The sequence below is a fragment of the Streptopelia decaocto genome, assembly GCF_964273445.1.
Source record: "Streptopelia decaocto genome assembly, chromosome: 3".
Classification (NCBI taxonomy): domain Eukaryota; kingdom Metazoa; phylum Chordata; class Aves; order Columbiformes; family Columbidae; genus Streptopelia; species Streptopelia decaocto.
In genome coordinates, this window is record NC_138656.1 from 99,870,487 (window position 1) to 99,883,581 (window position 13,095).

The 13,095-nt window shown below is 42.8% G+C and overlaps 1 protein-coding gene across 1 annotated transcript in view; it reads left to right on the plus strand.

Annotated features, from left to right (window-relative positions):
- Positions 1-10,314: 10,314 nt before the first annotated feature.
- The window catches only part of TDRP (testis development related protein), a 29,148-nt gene continuing 26,367 nt past the window's right edge, over positions 10,315-13,095 (plus strand). Inside the window, exon 1 of the mRNA XM_082047862.1 lies at positions 10,315-10,822. Coding sequence (XP_081903988.1) covers positions 10,703-10,822 — 120 coding nt within the window. The 5' untranslated portion in view covers positions 10,315-10,702. The remainder of the gene's footprint in view (positions 10,823-13,095) is intronic.

The window sequence follows — 13,095 nt, forward strand, 5'->3', positions numbered from 1 at the left end:
TTTGAACTCTACTTCAGACTATTTTTTTATGTCTATAGCACCACACAGAAAACACAAAGCTCCCTGAAAGACTGGACCGGTGTTTTCAGAGGGCGGGAGCTCCAGTTTTGGAGCTCAGCTTGTCATCAAGTGAGAAGTGCCTCAGTATTTGGACATGCTTTTTTTTGTTTGTTTCTTTGTTTTGTTTTGTTTGTTTGTTTGTTTTTGTTGTTGTTGGAGTAGTTTGAACTGAACAAGTCAAATAATTAAAAAAAAAAAAAAAGAAAATAATTGTACCAAAAAAGGAATCTAAGGGCCTGGTCCAACATCCACAGAAATATACGTCCCTCATTTCAAGCATTAATTCAGGAACTTTTTAGGTAAGTCTCTGCCAGAAGGAATGGGGCAAATGGAAGGTCTCTTTTCATGTTATGTGTGTGGTGTTACTGCTATGATCAAGAAGGAACAAAGAGTAAAAAATCACTCCTTTAACCAGTTTTTTAAGCCACTGAAGTGAATATTTCTCTTGTGAAATTTAACTGGGTAACAAAATCTCATTCTTAACATTGATCTCAAAGGCACAATAGAGAATAAAACTACTTGGATGGATTAACAGTGTTTTTATTAATAGATTAGGAAGCATCACATTATAAACATCTTGATCTATCCGTAGAGAAAAGTCTCACCAAGAGCTAATCTGCAAAAATACCTGTTTAGATTGAATTTATATTCCTACATTGTACATATGCAATATTTTTCTCTCCCTTCTATATCAAGTTATTTTGAATTAAAATATAGCTCTGCTAAAGTCAAGGAAATGTTTATCAACCATGCAACGACACTAAGATTTCAGCAAGTTGGTCTAGGGACAGGATTAAAAAGAAATTCTGTCTTGCATCATTAGCCTGTGCATGGGAACATACATTTTCATGCTAAAGAAAATTAATAGGAATGCCAAATACTCTAAGCAAATCTAGGCAAATGCCACTGACTCCTGCATGCTTTATTAGAAAACTAATTAATAATCAAAACTAAGTAATGACTTCTGTGGAAATATTTATAGCTCTCTTCCTTACTCCATCATTATCCAAGGCCACAGCAGAGTTTCCCATGTTTGTGTGTCACATCAGCCTTGATTATGTAGGAACATTCAGGAAAATGATCTGAATTAACTACAGGTGTGACTTTAAAGGGTATTAATAAAACTCCCTTTCATCCTGTGTGGACACTGGTTCAGAATTAAAGACTTTTAATTTAATTTTGCACACTTTACTTCAGAAGCAAAGTAAACAAAGTGAAATCAAGGTCAATTCAGCAGTAAGACTATATATATGAGGAGTAAATATAATTTATTCTGCATTTTAAAGACTTCCAAAGTACAGTAAGCAAAATTCTTAATTGCAAAATGCTTCTTTGTGAAGAAGAGTTTTGCGTGCAGTTTTATTGAGGTGACAATAAATTTCTTTAAAATTATTTTGAATTTTAAGATTCCATGTATGACAAGTCTTATGCTGCATTATTCTGTGAAAAATATATGGGAATTATTTCCTGAACCGTAACTCTAACTCCATCACACAATTGCCTCAGTTTTGTTGTTTAGCCAGTATTTTGTTACTTTTTCAAATTCCCTTCAAACTTTCCACCTCTCAGTGCATTTGATTGCATTATTTTATGTAACTAAATTTCTATGCCTCCATAATATGCTTCTGTAGTACAAATAATTCTATACTACTGTAAATTAGAAACCAAGTGTACTTCCCAGATTCTGGACTCTGTATTCCACCAGCATTCTCATATTCACAGATTATAGACTGCTGAGTGTTGAAAAGAGCCAGAGGTTATGTGTCTGTATGTTATAATGACAATAAGATTTAAGATGCTTAGTAGTTTGGGCTAGACCTTTATGCTCTACCAGCAATAGAAATTTAAATTACTGTAAGTCTTGTCATCCTCTGAAAGTCCTTGCTTGAGGGAACATGTACGAGGGTGCTGGGTGCCCTGGCTGTGTGCGGGGGTGGGTGGAAACTGGGGGGCTGTTCTGATGGGCACAGGGCTGTCCTGGGTCAATATACAGGGGGACTTTAAGCAGCAGGTGGCATCATTCCAACAATAGGACTCTGAATATATTTTTTTGGCAACTTTGTCCTACATTATCTGTCCCATCATGCTATTAACATTCCTACATTTTTTTTGTGTGTTGGTTAAAGACAAAATTGCCTGTGTATTTTTTTTTTCGTGAAATTAAGAAAAAAAAAAAAAGGAAATACTTTGTACGCATCATTGTAAGAAGTCGAATCCATAGTGAAAACTCATGGAAGAAAAGTCCACCAAGCTTTATTAAAACCCAAGATGCTGATAGAGCCTGTAATGTAGGAAGCTGACGCTGGAAGGATACACCCGGGGAAGTATCACCCTGAACTTGCTCTGTGCCTTGTTTCTTTTCTTAAACACCACTGTCAAAGACAGGCTGCCTGGCCAAATGGACTTTAGGCCTGTTTCAGCCATACTAGAGCAAGTGTCCCTTTGCTGTTCCAGAATGATGTTTATATTTTAGCAATATTGCTTCTCATTCCTTGGGTTTGCATCTCTTCTGTTTTCCTCATAAATGTGACTATTGCCACAGCCTTACACGTTCCCTTCTCTCTGGGGTGAGGAGATTCATACTCTTTCTTTCTCCCCAGACAGAGGCATGGTATTTAAGTGTCTTCTCAATTTATGTGAGGCAATGACTGCCTGCCTGCAATCTGGGCTAGCAGTGGAAAAAAGAAAAAGTATTTCTCAAATATGAAGGTTTCATATCACATAGATCCTATAGCAATAGAAATCAAAACCCCGCCAGGACAATCACTTGCAGGGAACGGGGCATTGGAACTGGAAGATTGTTAGGAAAAACATAAATGAGGCAACATCTATGTTCCTGTTCTGCTGTAGGCTGGATAAAAGCTTCTGTGGCTTTGGGGAGGTTGTATCACTCACATGAGAATAACTTGAGTTTTTGATCTCTTAAAAAAGTTTATTTGTAGATGTACAATCCCTGACTACCTGTTGACAGTTCTGCAACAATACCTGCTAGTGTAGATGTGGTATTTGAAAAGTGGGCTGGTGGGTAAACAGCAAGAATGCAAAGTCAGGAAATTGCTTAGTAGCAGATTTGACAAAGTTTGCTAGAAAAAGCTGTGAATTTTGGCTTCCAGCATATATAGCACTTTATTATTAATAATGATTTGTTGTTTGATTCCAGTCACAGCAAACTTTGAAAAAGAGGCAAAAAGATAAGATGCAGTTTCCAGCTATGAAGATGTTATTTGAGAAATACGTTGTCAGGATTAATTCGGTAATATATACGTGAGTACTTTCAGATCATTGTGCTGAAGCTGCACTATAAAGGAAGCATGTAATTTGTTTTCTCACATCCAAAGCCCATTTATTAATATAGCAAATAAGGAACATTTTAAATGTCAGGCAAAAGTAGAATAACAAATAAACAAGAATCTATCTTAAATCACACGTGACATACAAAAAAGCAGGCTTTCCCACTGCAGAATAGTATTTCAGTTTTGCCTATATTAAAGAATATTTATTCTTCAAACACATTTTCGTTAATGATTACTTGAGATGTTTGTAGCACAATAGGCAGCATACATAGGACCTCTTTATCAGTCTCTTCCCAGTCATGGGCAAAGTGGCCTCTCATGCCACCAGGAGAAGCAAACTCAATGGGGGTACCCTGCCAACCACATCATCTGCTTCCAGCCCCTTATCTTCTCATGTCAATGAAGAGACCACTGGTGGGCAGCATCCCTTGCATCCCCGGGCAGATTCCAGGAGTGATTTATGATGCTTGGGGCTGCCCTCCTCCAGTACCCCTCAATCTATTTTTGAGTCAGTGACACTCACACACCTTTACTTTAACCTTCCTTGTTCCCTGGAATAACTTTTTATTCTCCTTGTATTTCTTTTTTCCTCTAGCCCTTTCTCTGCTGAGAGGGCTTGAAGGTTTGATTATGGTTGGGCTAGCACCTGGCACTAAAAGGGAGAGTGACAGCTAGCATGGTTTAAACAGAACTTAATTAAAATTTTTTAGCTCCTTCCTGCATGCTCTAGTGAGAGCTCACCGCATCAATGAGAAATACTTGCAGGATAATTGGCCCCAGGAGAGTCATATGCTGGTGTCTTGAGATTCTCCCTTCACACTGAGTAGTTTCCTTTGTTATCTTTCCACTGCTGATATCAACCAGCAGAAGCAGCGAAGAACTGGAGTGTTTCTGGAGTATTTGTCTTTGCCAATCACTTTCTTCTGTCTGTCTTTTCAGTGATTTTGTGTGAAAACTGGCCTCACAATGCTCTGAGCAAGGAGAGAACACACAGATAAGCTTTGCACTCTTCAGAGTCCTTGGGCCATAGATTTGAACCAAAAGCGTAGGTAAGAATTGTCCCTTCAAAGCAAACTGAGGCCACCTCTGTGACAGCCTGGCAGAGCCCTGTAGTGCAGAGATGTCATTCATGGCTAGAGCAGCTGCAACAGTACGTAGCCATGTGAGGGCAAATCAGTCCTTTTTTTTTCCTTCCCCAAAACACTTTGTTTTGTTTGGATAACGGTGGAACTACAAAACAAAAGGTCCTATCTGCAGTAAAAGTGCTTTGCCTGTTTGGAGTGAAATATTTCCATGGAAATATTTCATGCTGAGACAACCAGTTCACCAGGCAGAGAAGGCCTGAATCTGCAACCAAAGTTTTACTGTTGACTTAAATAAAGTGCTGGGGAGTTTTCCTTAGGTTTAACTTTTTAGTAGTTCTTCTGCAAAGCTGATCATTGAGTAGTCCAGAGGATGATGTATGTTTGGTTGCATTTACTATTCTTGTGTAAATCTGGGCAATCTCTCATGAGCATTGTACCCTGTGGTTTCAAAATTCAAAAATTAGTTCCTGAAAAACTGTTTCTGACTGACATAATACAAAATACAGCATACCTCAAGAATGGAAAACTGCAATGACTTCAGATTATGACATTTGTTTCCTGCAGGCAATGAAATTTTAGTACCTGCAATCTTCTGAGTGCACTTCTATCCAATGTACGTATTGCAGAGAAGAGCACTGTTTCGGGACATTTTATTTTAACTCTTTTGTTGCTAGGAAAAAAATTTGAAAAATACTTGTTGAAAAGATAAGGAATGTAAGACCAGAGAGGTAGGTAGTGGTATGCTTTATCTAATATTCTATTTCTAGTAAAGATCATTGCCAATTTGATTTACATTACAGCAAGAAGTCCTGAAGTAGAAATAATAGAATATATTCCCAGAAATCTTGGTTATTAAAATCTAGCTTGTGAAAATTAGCGTATTCCCTGAAATCCAAGCTTTAAATATCATATTACCTTTTTTTTTTTTTCTTTTGGTTTTACTTGTGTTACCTGATGTTCTTGTTATCCTCATAAACTTCCTGTTTCTTGAATCCTGCTTCAGTAATATTCTTTGGAAATGAGTTCACACAGTGTGCAATTGCACAGCTGAAAAATATCTATATCCTTTTATCAGTTATAAGTGCATTATCTTTTGACTAAATGGATGCCTCCTCATTTATATCTGATGATTAGAGGCAATACTGTTAGGTCTATCCACCTTTTCAGTATTTTTCTGGTTTTGTTTATTCAATTTCCTCTTATCTATTTCTGATTTAAAGCATAGTATTACTCTGTATTTGTAAGAGTATTTTTCCATGTCTAACAGTCTTTGTCATCGGTTCTGGCCTTCTTCTATTTTTGCTATGTCATCCCTGGGGACATAAAATCTCTATAATAAATCGCAATGACAGAGTATAAATTAATTTAGCATGCATTTGCATGCACTAAATCTGCTTCCTCTAAGACTCCTGGTATTTCTTGAACTGATTTCCAGTGGATTCAACCAGCTGTCTTTTTTAAAAAATAAGTGTATTTTTCAGAAGCATTTTGCTTTTCTCTTACATGTTCTTTGGACAAAGGGCCACACTGAATAAGTTATATGTCAAGATACAGTTTTCCTGTTCATGTCAATATTTGAAATCAAGTTTGTTTTGTTATCAAAAAGAATGGGGTTTGGCTAGATTCTGAAGATTTCCTTTTTCTTACAAGGCTGGACCTCACTTTTGCATTGGTAAGGCTTCAAATAGTCATATAAGAGTTTAGAAAATAAGGTTAGACCATTTTAGGGTGTTTTCTGGCTGCTAAAACTGCATTATTTTACCGTTTGCTTTAATCGGGAATTACACCTAAATTCTGAAAAAGTAGAACACAACCTTCTTCAAATTGTTCTAGGACAGATTTTCGGTAATAAACAGACTTACTCATGTGTATAGAAGGGTGAAATATAAGTATTTTATTTGAATGAGCTTGGACACCGTGATGACTTGCAGAACTCACAAATTGTAGTCATCCAGAATTCATATTCATAAAAACTGTGTATTGTATCACACAATAAGTATTCTCTCATACATATTACATATGTTTTAGCTTAAAGTATTGCTAGGGAACTGCTAGAAAGTATGGCAGAAAACACAAAGAAGAAAATCTTGCCATCCCTGGATACTGTTATTGCTAGTTGATGAACTTTCCTCTCCTTCTGCAGTTTGGAAGATGTAGCCCTGGCTATGCTTATTTTTGTGAACTTGGGTATGGCTGTAGCTAGATGTCTACAGTAAACACCTGAGAAAGCTAAGATGAAAAAGGCAAAAATACACAGTATTTGTTTCCACTAATTAGAAAGGGAGAATAACTAAGATTAGATAATTAGGCATTTAAAATTTCATGAGATGAATTCCAGCCTGGGACCCTCGCACTATCAGTTTCCAGGAAGTGGAAAACACTTTCTTCTAAACAGAGGTAGGAATCCAGGAAAGGACATATGGATACTCCAGAGCCTGTGCTATATTCTGGCACAGTGCCATAAAGACAGTTTTCACCATAAAATGGCAAACAATGGGCCACCACAGGAGGAGAAGGATGTCTCTCCAATGCTCATGGTGTGTGCCTAACACTGCTGTGAAGTGTTGAACCTCACCTTGCTGGCAATAGTTTCCAGCAGCTTGGTTAAACACTGAGCACGCAGTGCGGCTGAGAAGGTTGCTGATGGTGGCAGCAGTTGTGGATGTGTGGTCTCCAGTGCAATGTGGCTCACTGTCCCTGGGCTTCTTTTCGCCTCCTGCTTAGAGCAGCAGCACTGCAGCTGTGTTCACTTCTGCACGGCTTGCAAGCTTTTCAGAACAGGCAGCCACAGCAAGGTTAGTTGGCCAAGTGAAGGGTGACAGACCCGTCATGTAAAATACTGATTGTGACACAGATTAGACGCCCTGAAGCGTAGCAGGGATTTGAAAGGCAAACCGTGAGCTGTTGGGGTAGATATGGTACCTGAAACCATCATGCGTGTACTGGAGAGCACAGCAATATCCAAAGGGCCTGGAGTCATGGAAGTACACTAAAGCCACTAAATGTCACGCAGTTACCTGGTGTGACACAGGGCATTGTCTCTTCCTTGCTCTTTCCTACTTTTCCCATTTTTGAATTTTGTCTACTGAGAGCCTGGTTCAGTTCACCAAAATAACTCTACCCTTTCCTCCCCTGGGTGAGAGCCTGGAGCAAAAGAGCAAAGGAGAAACAAGTTTTTCAGTAGCACAATGTTTTGCCAGGTCATGAAGTGGCTGCTAAAACCATGTTGTCTGGCTTTGCTTTAAAAAACAGGTCAGTCTTCCATGGGAGTGAGAGAAAAAGGATGCATTTTCTGTTACTTCTCTCACCTTTTTTTCCCCTCTCTGTTTTTGCATGTCCCTTAAGGGAGATGGGATCAGCATTCACAATCAAAATCAATTTTTCCTCATAATGATATTTATAAAGATGTTAATAACGTTTTAAATACCATACAAGAAGTTCCTCAAACAGGGTTTCACAGCCTTCCCTTCACCCAACTTAGGGAAACATGACAATGTAGCCGCTTAGAGGAAGAAACTTTGTATTTAAGTGTTTTGCATTCTTTTCCATCCTAGGCAGTTCCAGTCTGTACAGGTCAGCTTCTTTGGAAAAATCTTTTGATTAGATGTGTATAATTAATTGTAAAAGGAAATAATAAATTTGTAAGCACAAAGTCTGTAGAACAGATCAGCAGAAAATAATATTCTTTTTAGAAGAAGAAGAGGTAGTGCTCAACCATGCCTTGGGGTCTTGAAGACAAATAGGAAACCTGGACTGAAAATCTCAGTTCTCTAAATCAACTGGACTGATTTTCAATGACCGAAGTAAAGCCAGGATTTCACACCAAAGTCCAAAATGTTAAGAGAAAACCTAAGGAAAAACAAACAAGCAAACGAACATCCCCACAAAACTTAATAGAACTAGAATATTTGTTTGCATGTGTATATTGGGAATCCTGTGAGGATTTCATCATGAGACCAAAACTGAGAAGAATCATAATTATTTGCAGGATTTAAGCCTCATGGTAGAGCTGGTGCTTCAGATAACTGTAAGAAAAATATCATAAGGAAGGTACTGGATTAAAATAGATGGGTCATGTAGTGACTAATAACTTATTTGATATTTTCAAGGCTCTAAATACAGAACCCAAACTAAATGAAAGGGCTGCTTACTACTTAAAGTTAGCCAAACATGCATCAATGTAAATAAGAAACATTCAGGTTCATCTAATTAATATTTTTGTTTATAAAGTTAAAGAAGGAGTGAGAGATTAAAAAGCTAGTTATACATTGACCTGGCCTTCTAGAAGAAACCCATGCTAAACCTGATCTGTCTTTAATAACTAAGAATGTGTTTTGTCTTGTATCCTCTTGAGAACTGGTTAATATTAACACAAGATGTGAAAGGGAATTCTGTGCTTCACTTTTTAGTAGTTTTTAGTTTTGCAAGAGAAGGGATTAAAAATGAGATAAAAAAGATTTTGTTTGGAAACTTACTGTAAAACTAGAGGCTTTTTCAGTCCTTCAAACACATGTGCACCAGCTTTAGCACATCAATGCAATTTTGCTAAGTTCATTTTCAAGACAGAGGGATAAAACTGCATTGGTGTAAATTCTCTGACTCCAGGCTCAAGTGAAGTGACCGTGTCTTTTGTGCAGTTACGTAATAAATTATATTTAGTTACATGACATTCCTAAGTCATTACAGAAATCCTTAATCAGTACAGAAGTGAGATTATAGTGAAAACCATGATGCCTCTGAATTTTGCTGTTATGGATGTTTCATGACAAAAAAAGTAGTGGGTTTTCATTGATTTGTAAACCTTGACTCTGTGGGTGTTCATACGTCGCTGATGGGGAGTTAAAGCAACTCCCCTTACTCCTGGGCAGCACATAGAGCAACCAGCTGGCAAGAACTGATGCTGCAGCCCCCGGGGTAAGCCCTCTTCTGACTAAGCAAGTAGGAGCACATTGCAGCCGAAAATACCTCAGCCAAGCATTGCTGCTGCTTGATCGCTGCTGCTTGGCCCTGGAGAGATCAGGCAGTTGAAGCAAGACTGGTACATTCATGGCTCTTTTGACATCTGACCCTAACTCATAGTTCAAATAAATGAAAAAATGAGTGCCTATGTACAGACTTTTATGGCAAAGCATGCTAGCACATCTATTTGAAAACAAGAACCTTTAGAAGTACCAGCTGGTATGTAGGGTGTTACATCCAGACTGGGTCATTCGGCCATCAAACTGGAGGCTACTGGGACTCATTGGACACCAGCTGGATGCACCAGTCTTTTCTGCCCGGGCCACGGGGCTCGGTGAGGTGAGGGAGGTGGGAAGGGGAAGGAACGTGGTGGGGCCGAGCCCAGGCTGCTGGGCATGGCTGCGGGACACGGCTGCGGGCATGGCTGCAGGCTTTCCTGGGGTGCGCCCCGGCTGATGGTGCGGGCGAGGGGCCGGCGGGTACACGGGTGGGTACACCTGGACCCTCCGAGGTGGTGTCAGGGCCGTTGTGGCACCGTCTGGGTGCCATTACCCCCAGCACCACGGTCCGACCCTGCCTCAAAGTGCCTCGCGTTGCCCGGACGCACATTTCGTGGTCAGCGCTGCGCGGGCAGCGCCATCCGCACGCTGCTCAGCACCGGCCGGCCCCTCTTCTGAGGGACCTGCGCGGGCCCTCGGCGGGGCCTTGTCCCCGAGGGCCCCTCCTGTGCCCGCAGGAGGCTGTGGGGGGCTCATCCCCGCCCGGGGGTGCCGACCCCCGTCCCCGGGTCCGGCGCTGTCAGAGAGCGGCGGGCGCCGCGCCGGTTGCCGTGGTGACGGGAAAGCACCCGCGGCCCCGCGGCCCCGCCCCCGCAAACATGGCAGCGGCGGCGCGGCGGCTGCGGGCCGCGGCTCCGGCGGGGAGAGGTGGCAGGTGAGGAGCGGCGCGGCGGGAGGTGTCGCCCCCGCCCCCTGCCCGCCTTGCCGCCGGGGGGCTCTCCCTCCCAGCCGGCTCCCCGCAGCCGCCAGGCGGGGCGTCGGGGCCGGGTCAGCGGCTCGGCGGGCCGGGGCCGCCAGCAGGCCGGCGGGCGAGGCGGTGGCGGGGGGCGGGCTCCCGGCAGCGCCAGGCACCGCTCCTCCCTCCCGCTCCGGGAGCCCCCGGCGGGGTGACAGCCCCGCCGCGCCGAGCCGAGCCGTGCCCAGCCGAGCCGCCCCGGCCGGGGCTGCGGAGGCAGCGCCCGCTCCCGCCTCGGCCCCATCGCTGCCGGGACGAAGAGAGGCGGGAGCCGCCACCCCCGCGCCCGCCATGTGGAAGCTCAACAAGAGCAGCAAAGTTCTGCTGGACGACTCGCCCGAGGAGGAGGAGACGCGTCCCCGCGGCCCGCCGCCCGCCGCCTGCGCCGCCGCCGCCTTCGCGGCCCCCCAGGTAGGAGCGCGGAGCCCGGCGGGGGAGCCCCGCGGGGCCGGGGAGGGGTCGTGCGGCTCGGCCCCGCACCCTGCTCCGCTCCGGCGGCATGAGTAATCACTTTCCCCACCCCGAGATGTGCCGAAAACCTGGCTGTGGTCGGAGAAGGGGGTGTTTGCGCGGGGCGTGCAACTGTCACCCGTTTTTTTTGGGGGTGCTGACTGGTCTGTCCTCCTCTCTTTTCTTCCAGCAGCCGGCCTCCGGCATTGCTGGGACTTGCTGTCCTTCATTCCAGTGGCTTCATACCGCAGGGTACTTTCTCTCCCAGCCCTAGGCAGGGGCATTGCAACCCATCTGTTAAGCACAATACATTAAACGGTGATTTGTAAGAACATGATCTTCATTTGCAGATGTGTGCGCGTTTGTGTAGAGCGCTGGCGTTTTGGCAGGATTGCTTTTTCTGTAGTTACAGTAATGGTAGATGGCTATCCTGAAATAGCCGCAATCTTATTTGAAAGCTTTCATTGTTAAATGATAAGTTAAATACCAGCAGTGACCTCCTCAAAGTACCGGTCGCCTAACAAATACAACCTGAAAGGAAGGGTATCAGATGAGTATCAGGCGAAGCAACTAAAAGAATGTTTGTTGACTTGCTTTCCAAAACTTGATAACAATTAGGCACCAATCCAGCTCAGGAGCGTGGTACGCTAGCCAGTGTTGCTTTGTTGCTGAACTGATCTGTTGCCACAAAGTATCTTTAGATGTTGAATGCGAGGTTGCAGGAGACATGGGTATCTAAAGCAAGCAGTTGCCCAGGGCAGCAAACTGGTGAGGTTTGTATTCAAAAGAAGGTACAAAAACCCACCAAATTTCCCACCCTATGGCTGTCTTGCCTACCTTGCTGGAAGAGCTGGAGTGGATCTGGATAGCCTACTTTCTCAGGTGCTATGATGGACTGACAACGTGTGGCTACTGCTGAAGAGCAGCTTCTCCCATTTGCAGCAGTTATTCCCTCCATCTTCCAGTAGCTGAAATCACCTGTCTGCTTCCCAGTTCGGCCTTGCCTTGTCCTTTGCCCTGCACGTGAACAAGAGAGCCCTGGCCCTTGCTAATTGTTTGACAGCAGCTGTGAAGATGCATATGGATGAACAGGATTTTCTAATTTTGGAGAGCCCATTCAGGGGACGTAGGGGAAATGTGGGTTGGAGACGACCTGAAGTTTTTCCCTCAACGTTTCATGCAACATCTAACCTCTCCGTCCTACAGTTTGTATCCTCAGGTGCTTGGAAACCTCCACTGTTTTCACTAAGCTGCTGGCATGTGCTGTCCACAGCCCTCCTAGACTTGCTTACCTCCTGAAACCCTCCTTGAACACCAAAGCTCACCAAAAACTTCCAGTAAATCCCATTGACTATCCACTGCTTGTCCTCTCTACTTCAGATGCTCTAAACCCCCACTGGGGCTCCTGACCTTTGCTTCCCAGTCAGAAGATGATACTTCAGACTTCTGTCCTGACAATTCTCCCATTATTTTATCCTCTACTTCAACAACAGAGGTCATTTTTGTTTGTTTATTTGCTTTTTCGTGTCCTGATCATCTTTATTGTCCCGGGCTTCAGTTTCATTAGTGGCAGCCTCAAGTTATAAGGGTGATAACAATGATTTCTGGTGCAAATGGTTTGCCATTTTCATAAATTTTAAGAAAATCACTTTCCCGCTCCCACGGTGTCTATTACCAGTGGCAATGGAATAAAAGACTTGTTTTTGGTATTGTAGGTGGTAGGGGAAAAATAAATTATTCTAAGGCATTAAGTGAAATATTCTGGAAGATAAAGGATTCAAGGATTCAGAAAAGTTAGCAAGGCTGTAGTGTAGCTTGGCACAGAAACTGGAGTGAAGGCGATAAGCTATTAGTTGTTTTGCCTGTTAAAATCAAGAAGATTTGTCAATTGGTGAAAAAAATCCCCAACCCTCCACAAACATTTAATGTAGTTATTTGAGAGTTTATATACACTTTTAGGAATGATAGACTATATGGAAAACTCTAACCTCCTGATTAACATTGCAGTTCTTGTGATCTACTAAAGGAAGCTTGTAGGTCAGCCATATGTACAGTATTTCTAAAACATGGCTTAGACAGGTGTCAAGGAGAAAGTGTGAGGTAACCAAATGCGCTTGTTCAGCTTGTTATGGCTGATCTGGTTAAAGGGCCTTGCTGGTAATCTGACATTTTTGATGTTTCATCAGAACCTGTTCAGTTCCCAATAATACGATCGCAAATGAGTGAAATCCAGT